General features: G+C 42.7%; 1 protein-coding gene across 1 annotated transcript in view; it reads left to right on the top strand.

The window, feature by feature from the left end:
- LOC306660404 (cilia- and flagella-associated protein 337-like) overlaps positions 1-18,702 on the top strand; it is a gene marked incomplete at its 5' end in the record, with an annotated part of 81,008 nt that overhangs the window by 34,363 nt on the left and 27,943 nt on the right. Inside the window, 4 exons of the mRNA XM_079138594.1 lie at positions 962-1,205; positions 2,959-3,064; positions 12,109-12,260; positions 15,277-15,379. Of these exons, the coding sequence (XP_078994720.1) occupies positions 962-1,205; positions 2,959-3,064; positions 12,109-12,260; positions 15,277-15,379 (605 nt within the window). The remainder of the gene's footprint in view (positions 1-961; positions 1,206-2,958; positions 3,065-12,108; positions 12,261-15,276; positions 15,380-18,702) is intronic.

The following is an 18,702-nucleotide window of genomic DNA, read 5'->3' as shown; positions in this document are numbered from 1 at the left end:
CACCACATGACCTTGCAGATGAAGTATGCACTTGCCTTAGTGGAACTTTTCTGAATTGCAAATTCTTATCCCTAATTCTTGGAAAATACTTGGACTGGTAACTTGTGGTAACAGGCAGAGCTCTCAAACAAAACTATTCTTCAACTAATAGATGAGGTCACCAGCAATAGAAGAAAGTTCTTACTTGTGGGGTAGGAAGTGGAAGCTGAAGAAGATGATTATTTGTCCTTTCTCCAAGGTCCCTTGGAAATGGTTGAGGTTGGTGATGAGGGTAAGCCAGCTGGTGGGTGTGGGAGAGGTTCTGGCAGATGTACTGAGGGTTTCTATCATTGATTTTCTGGTGAACCCATGTCTGAAAACTACAGGAGGATCACTAATTGCTTCTAAATGTTGTGTCCATTATAATCTATATTGTTCAGTAGATTCATAAACCAGTAAGCCATTTGGCTGAAAATATCTGTCAAAATAATTATAGGACAAAATTTTCCAGTTGGCTATGAAACTGATAGGTCAGCTGGATGAGCCCTAATGAGAGAGTCAGTACTGAATTGGATGCTTGTTCCATTTCCTCAATGACAAGTCTCTTAACTTCTTCATATGTTTTCTCACCTGTAAGATGGAGGTAAATGTGCTTGAATCAGTGAGTTTCTGTGAGGATCAAAAAAGATCATTGCTGGTGTTTATCAGGTCTTGGTGTTGGGTTTCCTCCAAATGAGATGGCCTTCATGTTACCTCTGTTCCCAGGTGACTTCTCTTGTCTCTGTTTAGAAAAGGGAGGGGGAAATCTTACTTTTCTCACACACACCATTTTTCATCTTCAGACTATCTGTAGTTTAAAGGAAAAAGAAAATACAGGTTATTGTTGAAAATGAATCAGGGACCTTTAGTAATCAGCACCCTGTGGGGAAATTGACTGATCATATGAAGAAACTATGTTTTGCTTTTCTGTGAATATTTTCAGGGTGCACTGTGGGAATAACAAATGTCAAGCAAAAGATGAAAGAGATAAGGAATGTTAGAAAAGATGTCAAGACAAGAAAAGGCCACGCATCCCTTGCTTTGCCCCAAAGGCGAGCAGAATGTGATCAAACAGTTTTCTGCATCTATAAAGGAGTCAAGGCATTTTCATTCTGTAGGAGAAAGAACTTGTTGCTGACAGGTGGCATGGATCAAATAATTCGAGTCTGGAATCCTCATCTGCCTGGGTAAGTTGTCTTTCTCCCACCAAGAGTACCATCAATGTAGTACGATAATTGGAAGCAGGACTGGGGGTTCCCTATTAGAATGACTGAAGAACCTCTGACCAATCCCATACACACAGTCTGGGAAACTTCTATCTGTGGCCTGTGAAGAGTCCTGCTTTGGAGTTTATGACAGTTCCTTTAAAAATGTAAACACTTTAGGAGGACAGAGAGGCTGTGAGGAGCCGTCATGCACCTGCATCTCAGTATGAACCCTTTAATCAGATTGCTGCCTGCCCCACCATGAGCCCATCACTCTCTTGGTCAGAGAGCTATTAGGGATTTTGATGTGCAACTGATGTATTTTTAGGGTACCTTGCTCAGCCCCAAGTGTACACTCAGTTCTCCATGGGGGTTGTTTAGCCCTGTCAGAATTAATGGTGACATCCCTAAGGCACAGCAGAATTGACCTCAAAGGCAAGTATAATTGATATAAGAAAGGAGGAATTGTTCTGGGAAGCCTGGAATTTGGGTAGTGGGGTACTGAACAGCACACACAGGTACATTCCCATCTCCCCCGCAGTGGTGATCATTATACTGCAGATCAGGTACATACCTTCCATGGCAGGCCCCATGGTACAAGTGCTCAGGGAACACTTTCTTGATAACAACAAAAAATACCATTTTATTAAGTACCTGCTTTGTTTGGGTACCATGGAGCACACATACCCTCTCTGGTCCTCACATCCAGCCCACGTACAAATGAGGAAATTGGAGCCCAGAGAAGTTAAATGACTTCTTACAAGTAATGGTAGAGTGAAGGGTCAAAGGCAGGTTTGTCATTTCCACTGAGAGGAGTTGAAGATGGAAACTGGGAGAAGAGGAGTTGATTCTCCAGTGTCAGGAATGGATTCAGAGAAGAGCACAAGTCATGTGGGACATGCCAGGGTTCCTGGCCTAGCCAATCTCCCTGGCATCTGTACCCTGGGGATCCACAGGTGACCCTGTGCCCTTCAGGTGACCTGCTGAGTTGGTGCCAAGCAGCAGTTAAGCACATGAGCTCAGTTGGTGCCTCACTTCCCAGCCAGGCGATGCTGACCAAGAGCTGTAGCTCCCATTTCCTCATATACAGTGGTCATCCCAAGAGGACTCACCTCCTAGAACAGTAATGAAGATTAAAAATGAAATAATCCACATAAAACCCGCAAATACAAAATAAGAAAAAAAAATATTTTCTATCTATTTCTGTTATCTATTTCCCTTTGCCTATACTTGAGAACAATTTGGTTATGTAAATACTCATGTTCTCCCTCCTGAACCTCAGCCCTGCCTCTCTTCTCCCCCTCTCCTCTCCCTCCCATGGCACCCAGCCCTGAGATCCTCCAACGGTACTGTGATCCCTTACATTACAAAGCCCTTCCCGCCAGGTTTTAATGCTGTTCTCTCCAGCCTGCAGAAAACCACCACCTACCATGGAATCCATTCCATGCCCACCTTGGACGGTCGCCCAAGTGTTTCTTTATAGTGCTATTGTTAACCGTAGGAGAAACAAAGACCAAGGCTTCGCCACTCCCCGAGTTCTGTCACTATAACTGGGTATTATTTGCTTCAGTCCTTTTATCACACAAGACATATATTTGTGCAATTTCAGAGGGAAATATAACCCTCCTCCAGGCTGAATAGAACTGCCAGATCCGGGCCAAGTTTAGTTTTGCACTTTTATTTAGAAATAGCAGACAGAACTGCTTTGTGTTCATCTGTTCTGTTTTCATTCTAGAAAACCAACAGGTCTGCTGAGAGGCCACACAGCTCCAGTGATCTACATCCACTTATCTTCTGAGGATAACAGAATATTCTCCATGTCCATGGACAACACAGTCAAGGTCTCTCCCTTCCTGTGTTTCAATGCACGCATCCTCTAAGCCAGGTTCAGACAGAGAAGTGATTTTTTTCATGGTTACTTCCCCCTCTTTGACAGCATGAGGGGCCTCTGCCTGGGTAGATGCTCACGGGGTATTTGTACGGGTGAGTCCGCCCTGGTAAGTGTGGATGTGCCAGCAATTGAAGGCTCAGGGAGTGTTCCATCCCTGGTGTTCCATGTTGGGGTGAGTAGACCTTCCAGCATTTAGGCCCCTAAATATTCTGTGTCCCAAGCTTTCCCTGAGTGTTTAGAGGATGGAGGAGGGGAAAGGGGGATGGAGCAGGAACCTTAGGGATACAGCAGCCCCTTGCTACCAATGGTTATCTCTTATTTTTAAATACACACACTGCCCAAGTGGACCCATTCCAAAAAGTCACCTGCAACCTTAGAATGGTAACATTGCTGTTTGATTTTGCTTGCCTTCACTTCTATCTTTACACCAAAGGTCCTGTCCACCTCTAAAGTTTGGTTATTGTATCACCTTTGCAACATATTCTTTTTTTATACAAAAGAAGACTCTTCACTGATTTTCTCCATCCATCGTTTCACTTGCTTTTTCAGTGAATATGACACATTTTCATGAGCCACCTACCTTCTCTACTGGACTGTCCTGGGGCCAGAGGGAGGGAATTTGGAATGAATCGTGGAATGTGGGAGTCTTAGGAAGGAAGCCAATGTCACTGCTCTGTGTGCATACATAAGCTACTTGCTGACCACTCATAGCATAAATGATTGATAGGTGCCAAGGGCTGAATTTTGGCCCTTCCAAAATTCATTTGTTTAAATCTTAACCCTTGGGCCTTTAAAAAATTAAATGAGATCATTACAGTGGGCCCTAATCCAAGATGACTAGTGTCCTTATAAAAAGAGATTAGGGCAAATACAGACCAAAGGATGACCATATAAGGTCACAGCAATAGACTTGCAAGACGAACATTTGCCATCTTGCAAGCCAAAGAGAGAAACCTCATAAGAACCCAATCCTGCTGGCACACCTTGATCCAATCCCCCTAACTGTGAGAGAATAAACAGAATATGCTTATATCTCCTAGCAGAAATGTTATAGTGGCCCTTGTAAGCTAATACAATAGATTTGTCTACTCTCTGATCACAAGGAAAAGACCTTGTTCACTCATTCATTTAACAAATCTATTGAGTGCCTACCATGAATGGAGTAGTCTTCCAGGTTCAGGAGACACAGCAAAAGACAGCCCAAGCGCCCTGCTTTCATGGAGGTTATAATCTGGAGTTGGAGAAAGTCTTGCAGAAAATAATCAAAATAAATAAATGAAATATCACTATGTCAGGTGATAGCAAGTGTCGTGGGGAACAGTAAGGCAGGTAAGGGGAAGTGAAGAATAGGAAAAGTCGGTTCCTGTTTCCTATGGGTTTGTTAGGAATGCACACATCAAGGTGACATTTAAGGAAAGGCCTGAAAGAAATGAAGGGGGGAGCCACATATTTATTTGCAAAAAAAAAAAAAAAAAAAAATTTATTGCCAGCCCAGAAAACAGCAAGTGCAAAGACCTGAGGTGGGAGGCAAGTAGGAGATGAGATTGGAGTGAAAATATAATAGCACAAGGTAGGTGGGTTGTGAAGGGCCACACAGGCCTGGGTACGGGCTTTGGCTTATAAGGTAATATTACGAATAATTTTAATGTCAACAAATTAGGTAAACTAGATGAAATATACATATTCCTAGAAAGATATAAGCTGTAGAAACTGGCTTAAGAAGAAAAAAATTGGAATATACCTGTAACAAGAGGTGGAGTTATCAATAATAAAAATTTACTCAAAGAACAATTAGGCTCAGATGGAATCACTGGTGAATTCTATTAAATACTTGGAAGAATTAACATACCAATCCTTCACAACCTCTTTCCAGAGAGAGAGAAAGGAGAATACTTCCCAACTCATTCTGAGTCTGGTACCCTAATGCCAGACTCAGAGACGAACATTACAAGAAAAGAAAATTCTAAGTCAATATCATTTGTGAATATGAATGCAAAAAGTTCTCATAAAAATAGTAGCAAACTAGGTTTGGAGTTGTGGCTCAGTGGTAGAGCACTTGCCTAGCTTGTGTGAGGTACTGGGTTTGATTCTCAGCACCGCATATAAATAAAACATAAAATAAAGATCCATTGACAGCTAAAAAAATTTTTTTCAAAAAATAGTAGCAAACTGAACCCAGCAACATATCAAAATACTTTTATGATATGACCAAGTAGGATTTATCCCAGGAAAGCCAGGGTCGTTCAACACATGAAAATCAATGTAATAAACCATATCAGCTCAACAAAGGACAAATACCATATGATATCTCAATGAGTGCAGAAATTGAAATGCAAAATTTATGCTCCCAAATCTACAAAACACTTTTGAAAGAAATTACAAAGAAGACATAAATAAATGAAAAGGCATTCTGTTTTTATAGAGTGGAAGATTTATGTAGTTAAGATGGCAATGCTTTGCAAATCAATCAACATATTCAATGCAATTTTTTATCAAAACCTCAAGTGGCTCTTTTTTTTCAGAAATTGAGTCAATAATAAGATTCATATTGGAATGCAAGAGACTCAGAATAACCAAAACAACTTGAAGAAGAAGAAAATTGAAGGACTCACATTTCCCAACTCTATAACTTATTACAAAACACTAGTGGATAGTGCAGTGTGGAAATGGCATAAGGTACATGTAGAGCAATAGGGAGTTAAGAAATAATTGAGAATCAAGAAATAAACCCTCAGGGCTGGGGATATAGCTCAGTTGTAGAGTACTTGCCTCATATGCAGAAGGCCCTGGGTTCAATCCCCAGCTCCACAGAAAGAAAGAGAGAAAGAAAGAAACCTTCATGTTAATGATTATTTGACTTGTGACAAAAATGTCAAGACCATTCAATGGGGAAAGAATAATCTCTTCAGCAAATTTTCTGGGTCAGTTCATTATCCACATTAAAAAAAAATGAATTGGATCCCTGCCTCTTACCATATGCAACAATGAGCTCAAATGGATCATAGACCTGAGTATAAGTGTGAAACCCTAAAATTTTGAGGGAAAACATATGAGTAAATCTTCATGATGTTGGAATAAGAATGGTTTCTTGGATATGACACCAAAGCACAAGAAACAAAAGGGAAAAAAATCAGATAAAATAGACTTCATCGAAATTAGAAACATTAGTGCTTCAAAAAGCATACCATTAATAAAAAGAAAAGACAACCTACATAATGGAAGAACTATTGTGAGTCACATATCTGATCAGGAACTTCCATCTAGAATATAAAGAGCTCTTAATACTCATCAACAAAAATAAAAATAACCCAATTTAAAAATGGGCAAAGGATTTGAATGAACATTTCTTCAAAAGTGGCCACAAGTACATGACAAGATGCTCAACCTCATCATCCTTAGAATTCATTAGCCATTAGGATGGCTACAATCAGAATATAGACAATAATCAATGTTGATGAGGATGAGAAGACAGTTCAGTCCTTACATGTTGCTAGTAGAAAATTAAAACGATGAAGTTACTTTGAAAAAACATTTTGGCAGTTCTTACATGGTAAACATACAGTAAGTCTGTAACCAGCAACTCTATTCCCAGGGCTATACCCCTAAGAATTGAAAATATATGTTCATGCAAATATTTGTATTTGAATCCTAATAGCAGCCTTTTTTATAATAGCCAAGAAGTAGAAATAACATGAATGTCCATCACCTGGTGAAGGAGTAAACAAAATATGGAACATCTGTACAATGGCCAAATTTGGCAACAAAAAGGAATGAAGTTGTGTTCTGTGTTATAGCATGAGCGGACCTTGAAGACATTGTGTTAAGTGAAAGGAAGCCACAAAAAGTCTTATATTATATTATTCCATTTATACGAAATATCTAGAGGCCAAGACATAGTGACAGAAAGTAGTTTAATAGTTGTTAGAGCGTGGGATAAGGTAGGAATAGGGGTGACTGATAAGGATAGGGATTTGGGGGAGGGTAATAAAAATGCTTGGAAATTAGGTAGTGGTGATGCTTGAACAACTCCAGGGATATACTAAAGACCACTGAACAGCACACGTCAACAAAGTGTTGTGATAGATCAATTCTATCTCAATAAAATTGTTTTGTAAAGAGTCAAGACCAACACCAAGGCTTGGAGTCTGAGCCAAAAACTGAGATAGGGATTATGGTGGATAAGAGAGAGACATAAGACCAGGAGTTCAATGGATGTGTTGGATAGAGTTGTCCTGAGTCTAGGGGAGATGTCAGGGCCAGAGATATAAATTTGGGAGTCATTAGCATTTAGATGGAATTTGAAGCCATGAATCAGAACTGAGATCACAAAGAAAATGAGAGTAAGCAGAGGGAAAAAAAAAACCTCTTCGAAGACTAAGTGGGGTACTCTGATGTGGTGCTGGGATTTTTCTCTGTGCGGGTCCAATATGGCTCCTGTATAGGAAGCTTGGAATCCATCTCATGATGATGATGAGATATTCTAAATAAAACCAGTTGTCAAGATCACAGTCAGTGATAGTCAGGGCCCAAACTCAATTCAGTTCTCTGAGCAAACTTGATTAAAATGGTAAGATTTATGAACTTTGGCTTTTGATTTATTTTGAAAATCAAATTCATCCAAAGGCATCATCCAGAGTCACAAAGTTGGAGAGTTCATATTTTTAATGAGCTTTTTTTTAAAAAACTTACGGCCCACAGATAATCATAATTCTGTATGTGGGGACACGTCTTCTATCCTATTTTCTTTTCCTAGCGCTTCTCCATTTTCTTCCAATCTAACTCCTGATTACAAGATTAGCATCTTGCCTGTGATGATTCAGGCATATTGAATCACTTCCCAATGTGTATTTAAAATATATTGAAATCCTATCTTGGAAATATGGTGTGTAAGTTATTTCAGAATATATTATTCCTATCAAATAAAAACTAATCAAGTAGGAGCCAAACAGCTAGATTTCTAGCATGCCTGATCAGATAGTCCTCATTCTTTGAATTGATTTTCAACCCAAATATTTTACTCCTTTAAATCATGGGGACACACAAAACATTTCAGGAGTCTGCTGGTTTCTGGCACTCTCTAAAGGAGAGTAAAGTGACAGATTCAGATTTTCTTTTTTACTTGTTATTTTCTGTAACTCTAACATTGAAAATCACAAAGAGGGCTGTTTTGAGTAGACTGGAATTAGGGTGGAAAGTTATTTCTCATAAAGAAGTTAGCACAGTATCCTAGTTAACATAAGCTGTGTGTAATAAATAATTGCTTATTTTCTAGAAGTTAAAACAATCGAAGTTTGTTTCTGTCACGATCTTAATGGGAGTGGCCCTGGTGAGTGAGTTCTTTCCCTCCCACTTGAGGGCCAGGCTCCCTCCAGCTAGTGGCCCCACACTGCCTTATGTTCTCAGGATTCTCTCCATCCCCAGGAGAGGAGAGTGGGAACAGAGAAGGCACACCTTCCTCTTAAAAATCCCAGCCAGAAATGACACACGTCACTTCTCCCATTCCATCACGGAGTCCATGACCCCCTTGGATGAGTGGGAGACTGGGAAATGACTTAATTTGAAAGCCACCTTCCAGCAATTACTCCACATGTGGATAAAGAAGCATGGATTTAGGGAATGGAGGGTAGAAAGCTTCGGAGATATTTAAATTTGAGTTTAAAGTGTGAAACCAACACAAACTATGTGACCATGGGTGAATTATTTAATTCTTCTGAAGGAAGCAACTTAATTCTTTTGAACATTGGCTTATTCTTCCCCCAAATGGGAGAAAGATACACCTAGTAGGGTAGTTGTGCTCACTAAGGGCAATATAGAAATTGTACTCACTAAAGAGTAGTTTTTCCAGGTAAGACTCTTTTGAACCTGAGAGACACAAATCTAAAGCACATAGGTTAAGCTTTAAAGGGGGAATTCGATGGTTGTTGAGATCAGATTATTGGACAGATAGCCTCAGCAGCAGGGTTCAGAGATGATGCTCTCTGCCTGTGCTTCTCACCTCTGCTCTTGGTACACATTGACCTCGTTGGCTCCTACTGCAGAAATCTTTTCTCCCTCCAAATGGTAAGGAACAGAGATGCCCATAACCTAAAAATTCACATCCAGACTCCAGTTTCACTACCATGCCTAGCCAGAAAAATCAGAGGGAATGACAGAGAGATCAGATGTGAGTGCTATGTCTATTGCCTGCAGTTAAAGAGGCAAATCTCTGGACAGAGAAAAAGGAAGATGCTGGACAGATACCAGATAAATCAGTGAGAGCAAACTTGTGGGAGCTATTTTTACACTTGGGGGATTTGATGCCAATTAGGTGAGCCAACGTCAACTTTAGTATGAAGAGTTTATCTTTACTTTTCCCTTCTTGGACCTTAGCAGGCATCCTTGTACAGCATCCCACCTGAGATAACTGTTCCTGAACACCAGAATTATCCATGTGCTCCTGCCCCTCATCAAAATCTCTTCTTCAGTAAATTTATGTGTTAACTTATTTTCTGTTACCATAATATGATACTTGGTATTAGATAATTTGTAAAATAGAGGTCTACCTTGCTCATACTTGTGAGGTAAAGAAGCCCAAGAGCATGGCACTTGCATCTGAAGAAGGCCTTCTTGCAGCATAACATGGCGGAGGGTATCATATGAAGAGACAGAGCAAGCATGCTAGCTTGGGTGTCTCTTTCTCTTATTATAAAGTCACTAATGCTTTATAAGACCCTCATGATACTACCTAATCCTAATTCCCTCCCAAGTCATTCCTCCAAATACCATTAACATATGAATTTAGGGATTAAGTTTGGAACACAAATTTTGGGGAGAAACATTCAAACCACAGTCACTATGTCATGAGGCGAGAAGAAATCAACAGATGAGTGGAATCCCATGGCACTGTAAGTGACTGATAAGAGTTGCATGGATTGTCTTTCTATCAAGGAAAGTGAGCATCTTCCAACCAATCAATATCACAGAAAGGAGAGGGGATGCCCCTTGAATGAGCAGTCCTTGGAGATGCCTTTTCCATGGGACTGGTTTAATTTGGTTGCCATTGTGGCTCCCCTAGGCACCTCCTAGGTGGTACAGCTCCTTCCTCTTATGCCATGCCTCGAAGCACAGATGAAAAGACAGGCTGGAACTTTCATAACCAGTTTGCTAACTGTTGGGAGAACTAAGGAAAAGTAAGCACAGAGTATAAATACCACAAATTAGGCTCTGGTTTAGAAGCTAAAGGCTTCAAATCTCATCATAGCTAACTCGCCTCTTGGAAACTCCATGGAAGGGAAGAAGCCCCATCCAACACTTCCCATTCACTCTCACCCTTAGGTTTTTCTGTGCTGCTCTGGAGGCAGATGGGCCTGAGGGTGACTTCTGGTTTAACTATTTATTAGCTCTATAAATTCGGGGGAGTAATTTAACTTCATTGGGACTCAACAGATAATCTTTGCCTCCCAAAGTTGGTTTAAGAGAGCATGAATTCTCTAGAGCTGTGCTATAGTTTGGATCTTAAGTGTTCAGCAATAGTTCATGTGTTAAATTCTTGGTCCCCAGCATACCATAGGAGATGGTGGAACTTTAAGAGGTGGTGCCTCCTAAGAGGTCTTTAGGACATTGGAGGGGTGTGCCCTTGGAGGGGATTGTCAGACTCTGGCCTCCTCCTCAATCTCTTTTGCTCCACCACACACTCCTGTTATGATGTGCTGCCTTACACAGGTCTACCCCCACCCAACCCATCATAGATGAGAACCTTCCAAACCACAAGCCAAGATAAACATTTCTCTTTATAAGTAGATTTTTTCTCAGGTGTATCTTAGAGTGATGAAGTCTAATGTAGGTTGATTAACAAAGTACCACAAATCGAATGACTCAAACACTAGAAATTCCTGGTCTCATAATGAAGGAGGTTGGATGTCTGAGATCAAGGTGTCAATAGGGTTGGCTCCTTGTGGGGCCATAAGAGAGTTCCGGGTCTCTAGCTTAGCTTCTGGCATTCTTTGGCTTATAGATGCATCTCCCTGACGATATCTGCCTTCATCTTCACATGACTTTCTCCCTCTCTAAACTTCCCTCTTCTTACAAAGACACCAGTTATATTGGTTTAGGCCCAGCAAGACCTCATCTCAACTAATGACCCTATTTCCCAATAAGGTCCCAGTGAAGTATAAATTTGGGAGGGACACCATTTGACCTATAACAAAGAGTAAATAAGGCAATGCATATAAAGTAGCTAATGTCTGGTGCATGTTGCCTGAAGAACCACCACAGCCCTCACCAGGTCACAGTACACTAAGATAGGACAAGAGTCATGGCTTGATTTACACACCAAACGTGACAAATGACTGACCACAATGTTATCATTCTAATCACATTACACCATTACCATGTTTTAACCATGATAGTGAGCACCATTTTTTTATTAATTTTTAAAATTTCTTGCAACAACTTTATAAGGTAGGTGCTATCATTATTTTCCCCATTTTACAGATGAAGACACTGAGGGAAAAAGATGGTAGGAACTTGCCCAAGGCCCCATGGCCATTCGGTGATAGCCTTGGGATTCCAGACCAGGCTGAAACCCCACGTCCTCAACCCTGAAGTTTGTTCTCTGTGTCTTCCAAATATCTGTCCAGTGACTGGTCGTAAGGATCTGTATTAAGTGGCACAAATTGGACTCATAATTTCAGCTCCTCTCTGACAGCTGGGTTCATGGGAAGAGAAGTGACTGGTCACCCCTTTGCAAGGGGAGTAAATCACAGTCCCAGAGGGGCACATCTCCAGGGTCCCCCTCCCCAGGCAGCTTCAGCATGGATCAAGAATACAGGTCCACTCTGCCTCCTTGACAGACAAGAAGGAACTAGGGAACCTTTAAAAATGTCTCCTTTGGTGGGTGGGTTTGGGGCGGTGTTTGAACTTGGCCAGACCAAATCGGACCCCATAGCAGACAGCAGCTTACAACATGGCACAGCAGACTTCAAGCTCTCTTACTTGTCCCCATTTCCTCCTCAGATCTGGGATCTGGAGACATACAGCTGCTTGTTTACAGCCTCCTCCAAAGCCAGCGGCATCAAGGGGGAGTTTGCAGCCTGCCTCTATCTCCCGAGTCCCGGAGCCCTGTGTGTGGCCACTGACAGGGTGGCCCTCCTGCACCTCAGAATGAGGTATGAAGCTGTCTCTCAGCTCCAGGCACTCAGCTCTCTAGAAGGTTCTGCAGAGCCCCGTGCTAATGTTGTCAGCCCCCTACTCAGCACTCTCTGATTCAGATCTCTAGGGGGTCCCCATGCTGCAGGCCAGACCTGGGTCTCTAGCTCACATCAAGCATTTGGTGAGCCCTCTTTAACTCTTCCTGTTAATTACTCCAGTTCTACATTCTTATATTATCAGAAGTCTGTGATCTACCTCTTAGGCCTGAACCTCCCGCCTTTGTAGTAAATTGTTCAAAAATTTATTTTATGGGGGCTGCTTGTCCAGACCAAAGGCAGCATCAGGCTGACTGGCAGAAGCCAAGTGGAGAGTCCTGGGGGCGCTGATCAGCCCACCAGGACTGTGGCCTCAGCTGTGCCCCATATGCCAGGCCTGTAAAGCAAGACAGCCATACGGGGACAACACGTGCCCACATGAGATGGGTCTGTAGGGAGAAGCCCCTCCTGGCCAGGGGTTTAGTGTCCAGGAGTTTTAATGCCTCAAGACTGAAGTCTTTTTGATTCCTCTGCAAATGAGTGCACCTTGGTTTCTTTGGCACTGCTTGGCCAGGATGCATTGCCTTGGCAAGGAAAACGGATGCCTAACTGCCTGCCCTACCAAGCTCATAGAGGCCAGTTAGCACTGGACATTGGTTAGCCCCAGTTGCCTGTCTCTACCCTTCCTGGGCCGAGATGCTTACTGGTCAGTTTTGAATTCTGCCCCTAACTCCAAACCTGAAGTTCTACAGATGAGCAAGCAGGAGACTAGAAGCAGGAAGACTTTCCCCCAGGGCACAGGGGAGTCAGGAACAGAGCTGGGGCCGGTCTTCAATCTTTGGGTACCAGGTCTTTTCCTTGCACCTGCCACACCCACTGACACAATAAGGATCCTTGTGCCATCAAAGGGGAGAGGGGCCTTTTGTTTCAACCACAAGAGCAATCAGACAGCTGGAGGCACACTTCCTGGTTCCCTTCTCCAGGGCCTGCATAGAAGGCTGCCTTCAGAGGGCCCCAAAAGGCCCGCAGTGGTGGGATGAGTGGCCTCCCTCCTCTTAGGCTCTGCGGAGGAGGAACTCTACCCTGCAGCTGGCAGGGACAGCAGGGTGCAGCACCTGCAGGTGCTTTGAGAACTGAAAAGCCCTCTCCATTCCAAAAGTACAGGTGTCATGACAGCCAGCTCTCAGTGTGGCCCACTCTGACTCCCCCATTATTCCTCCCTGGCCGCACCAACAACACACTCCTCATTCCTCATGGGCACTTTCCCCCTCGGTGTTCAGCAATACTGAGTCCAAAGTCAGTTGCATGTGTAAGCCAAGACAAGGATGCAGAAAAGCTTTTAGAGGAAATATCATAGTTTGCATATTTCAAATCCTCTCTCTCTCATAATGGTAACTGAATTTCCTGAGCCAAAAATCATGATGTGTGGTCTCCCAAATATTTTTTCTTGACTTGTGAACATAGAAAGGGTCTTCAATACATTCACTGGATTCAGCCATCAAATCATATGTTCAGAACTAACTTTATGGAAAAGAGATCCCTTTTGCACAACATCAAAACTCCACGGAGAAGTCCAAAATGTGTGTCTCCAGTCTGTGGCCATTCGCTCCCTTCCAAATTTGCTCACTGAGGCAGTGAAGTAGGCTCACATGGACCATGAGAGCCCAGGCAGAGCGAAAGCCAAGCAATTGCTACCGCTGGGCACGGAAGCAATCTTGGGCTCTTCACTCAAGATGCCAAAACAACCAGCCCAAAACAGAAACTTCAGTCAATCAAACTGCTGTTTGTTCTACATGATAGCATTGTGTAGAACAAACAGCCTGCTTGATTGATTTCTTTTGGAGCGAGTCACTGAAATTCCAGTTCACAGCAAACACAGTCTCCATCTCTAGCGCCAACACTTAGGAGCCAGATAATGTCCCCCCACTACACCCCACCCCTATCTCCTGCTGTCACTCAGGAACTGTGACCTGGATTGAGTTACTTAGCTCTCATCTGTGAAGTGGGGAGCGCAGCTCTCTCTTCCCAAGGCTGGCTGCCAAGCCCAGAATGTTCTCTTTGCCCTGGGCTCTCCATGGTTCTCCCTCCTCCCGCTTCACTTCCCCAAACCCAGGGACACTTCGTGGGGAGGTTCTAAACATCCTGTGCCAAATCCTACTCTTTCTTGAAGAGGTTTGTGGGCACCATGTCTAGGGCTTCAGATCCATGGGAGGCTCAGCAGCGGAGGCTTGGGACATAAAGAGAGATGGCAGAGAAATTATATGCAGTACAAACATTTGTATGTGTGTTCGCTGCATGCCAAGCTCCTCCAGACATTTCTATCCTCTTCCCCCATTTATTCCTCACAAAATTTCCATATGGGGTTCCATTTTGCAAAAGAGGAAGTTAGTACAAAGGGGTCAGGGTGCTTAAGCCCGTGGGCTATATCTGTTCTTTGTGCTGACCTCCCCAAGGTGGCTCACAGGACAAGACTCTGAGTATTCAGATGCACCCTCCATGCCTGGGCACCCTTGGAGTCCTGCCACAGGGTTTCCCAGGATCTGCCCAGCCTTTTCCCAAGATCTGCCCCATTGTGAGCAAGAAGTGCTGTTTTCTGGGGGCAAGGATTCACAGTAGGCTAACTCCTGTGTTTGTTTGGGGAAAGATCTCAATTACTAGTGAAGAAGATCCATTCTCTAGTCTCACAAAATCACATTTTCCTGCCCTAAAGAGGAGACCTGAGCTCTCAGTGTTCCTGTTTAGTAGCTACCGTGGCTTACTGCTCCCAATTACGTATGTGCCATTCTGTGCTAATGACATTATGTTTTCTCATTGAATCCTCGAAACAACCCTTTAAAGTGGGTACCAGTATCTCTATTTTACAGATAAGGTTGGGATTCTAAGAATTAAGTGATTTGATCCCAAAGTGACTTTGAAGCCATTCCCTACGGTACCCTCCTGCATAACAGTGTCATGCAGTGGACTTAGGTTTTCACTGTCTCTCTTTTTCATGAGCAAGATCTGCCCCAGATCCCCACCTGGCCCTTTCCCACCAAGAACCCGTGGTGTGTTGTGGGTACAACTCCACCTTCAGGCACGTGGTCAGCTGCTCAGAAGCATCTGTAAGTACCATTCCGGCTCTTCTAGCAACAATGTATTTGTGGGTGTGGCCTGGTCTCAGTATCTTCCCCCAGAACTGAACTGTATGTCCTGGGGATGTTCCATCCCTCTAAGTAAACAAGGAGAGGCTTAACTCTATTCTACCAATAATCTGGTATTATTAAGACATTCTTCTGCCGAAGTCAGATGGAAGAGCCTACTGTTTCTGCACCGGCTTGTTGGACCATTCTGGTAGTATTGTTTTGTTGAGATTCTCTTCTGTGGTGTAAGATAATTACTACCCCACATAATTCTATTCCCCAATCCACTCACATTGGTAGGGACAGACTTCTATGTCCACTTCTCCTCATAAGGGGCTCCTAAGGACCCTACCATCTACATCCTTGATTACTGGCACAGTGTCAGTCCATAGGAAATGGGGGACACAATCAGTACTCATTGAATAAGAAAAAGACACACATCCTGTGATTTGTCTTCTTCTGTCTTGTGCTAATGGGTGAGCACAGGCATGCTCCAATTACATGCAGGATGCTTTAATGTTCTGAATCTCCTAATCTATCCATGTGTCATTGAACAATAGGATGTGTTCTAAGAAACGGGTCGTTGGCTATTTTATCACTGTGCAAACATAATAGAGTGTAGTTGCACAAACCAAGATTATACAGCTCCTATATGCCCAGGCCGGTGTGGTTTGTGCTTATTATGAAGCGCATGACTGTATTAGTTCAGTCACTTTCTGAATCGCTGGCCTGGGTAGCATCACAGGTGAGCAGCCAAGGCATGTGGTCTTGCCTTCTTTCCTGCTTCCTTCCACAGCCAGGCCCTCCAGTCCTCGGGTGCGTGCCCATGCCACCCCGCATGTCCGCTTCACACACTCTGCCTCTGCAATTTCTTTCCCAGAGAGACCCTGGGGACCTCACCCAGGTTTTTGCCTGGAGATTAGTAATCACTATGATTTTAAGTATTGAAAAAATAAATTAGCTGGTCTGTTGACCAAAAAGGTTTTACAATGACTCAGTCTCAATACATCTCAAAGAAGAGAAGTGCCTGCATATTTGGGGTACATGCTCACAAGGGGGTAGGCATCCTGCATATTTATCAGAACCTTCTGTGACTCCCCAGAAGCCTCCCCATTTTACCACCTCAGTATCCTGCTCATGACGTCCAACCTTTTCTAGGTCCACCCTAGAACTTTCCTGCCACCTCTTCTTTTCCTATACACACCTGAGGATCCTTCCAGGTCTAAGCCGGGTGCCATCTTCCATGAAACTTTCCTCCCGACTTAACTCTCAGAGCCTTCACCCCCTTCCTGACCACCATGTTCAGTACCCCACATGGTGGTGCAGGATTGCTTCAGGGCAGCGAGCCTCCTCTTCAGCAAAGCAACAAGTGCTCCAGGTCAGGGATCAGAGCCTCCGTGTCCCCCATCTTCTTCAAGGCAGATACCAGCTCCTCACCCTACGACTTGGGCTTCTGATTCTATGGGAATACAGCCTGCCTCTTTCAATAACTTTACTTTTAATAAGCATCCCTCCCATGGCAGTAGGTGGCAAGTAGATGTTGAATTGAGATACAAATATGCTTACAGCTATTGTAGTAGACACATGCTGGTAATAGACTCTCCAACGCTGAGTGAATCGAATTATGATCTCAGTATGTGTGCACCTTGCAGATATGTTGCTGAGTGAAATCCTTGTAATGTCATTATGCCACTGTCACAATCCATAGCATCTAAACCACATTGCACACTTGACATTTGTGGAGGAGGGAGTATAGCCCAAGATCTTCACAGAGCCAATTTATTAACACCGTGATACCACGTTCTGTCCACTTATTCATATAAGTGGGAGCACTAAAGACCATCACTTTTGGTGCCTCTGAAAATGTTTGAAAATAGCACAATGAAAATCTGTAAATGTTCAATTCAATGCTTACATCATATTACTTTCCAGCTATGACTTAACTTTTATGTATATAGTTATATATATAATATGGAAACTTATTTTATGAGTCACAGATAAGTTGTCATCAACAGACCTTAAAATCATAAATATTTTAAAATTTAATATCAAAATTTCATTAAGTTTTACTTCTTTTTTTAAATAAAAAATTAAAATTTTATTTAACTTGGGATATGATTATATTTTAATACGTGTGATTTGATGGCATTTCCAAAAGGAAGACTATCTTAGGCTTTTGAGATTCTTGAAGGACCTGCCATGGTATGAAATTCTTCCTACAAAGAGCAAGTCAGGCATACCTGAAAACCTGTAAAGAACACCTTTAGACTTTTCTTGATTCTATAAATAAAACTCGGACATCATTTGGAAAGATGTCTTCAAGTTCACCTCAGTCTTTTCACTTTCAAATAGCTTTCGTTGAGGGATTTTTAAATTTGTCTCTTAAATATGGATCTGTTTAATCACATAATGGGAGGCCAAAAGGTAGATGAAGAGGGAGGGTCCCCCTTGGGTGTGGGTCCTGGGCTGTCTGGTTCACTTTTCCAAGCCGGGACCTCACCACCAGCCAATAGGTACTTAATTCAAATCTGGTCCTCAACCATATTACAGATGAATGCAGGATGGAACTCTGGTTTATAAGCAAATGATTGACAGCAGTAAAGTGAACCCCAGCTGTACCAAGGGTTTATTGCAATATTATGAGGAAGAGATAAACGCACCTCGGTGGGGACATCTCTAGGGTTCTCGACTTTGCAGAAGGAAAGAAGCAAAGTGTGTGCCACTGAAAATCTGTTCTCAGGTACTTAAAATCCACAACAGTAAGAAGTGAAAGAATTACTTTAACAAAGTGGCAGGTTAGAAGGAATATTCCACAATCCTGAGAAAGGATGCGCCCTTTGTGATTTCTCTCCCCATGATGACATTGTCTCGTGGAGATTTTCCAAGTCAGAGGACTCTGGGTGGGGGCTCCAGGAAGGCTACCCCAAAGGAAACTTTCCTAAGGTGGCGCTTACATCGACCAGTCATGAAAGATGCCACTGGAACTGAAAGAAAGTAATGGCAAGTTGAACCAAGTGACGTCTTAAGTCCAAGGGTTTAGAAGATGTATCCACCCCAAAAAGGTCACTTTCTTGTTCATCTTTGCCCTCATGGTGAATAAATTCTCCTCCTTAAAATTCAACACACACCTATTTTCTCTGAGCCTAGATGGTTAGAGTTGTAACCTACGCTTTTTAAATCTTCCAATCTTCTCACTGAGTATTATGGGCTGAATCGTATACCCCCAAATTCATAAGTTCAAGTTCTAATCCTAAAGTCCCTCAGATTGAGACTGTATTTGGTGGTAGGACCTTTATTTTATATTT

Source organism: Sciurus vulgaris, assembly GCF_902686455.1.
Source record: "Sciurus vulgaris genome assembly, chromosome: 4".
Taxonomy (NCBI): Eukaryota; Metazoa; Chordata; class Mammalia; order Rodentia; family Sciuridae; genus Sciurus; species Sciurus vulgaris.
Note: the sequence above shows the minus strand (reverse complement) of the source record. Positions and strands in the feature narration are given on the sequence as shown.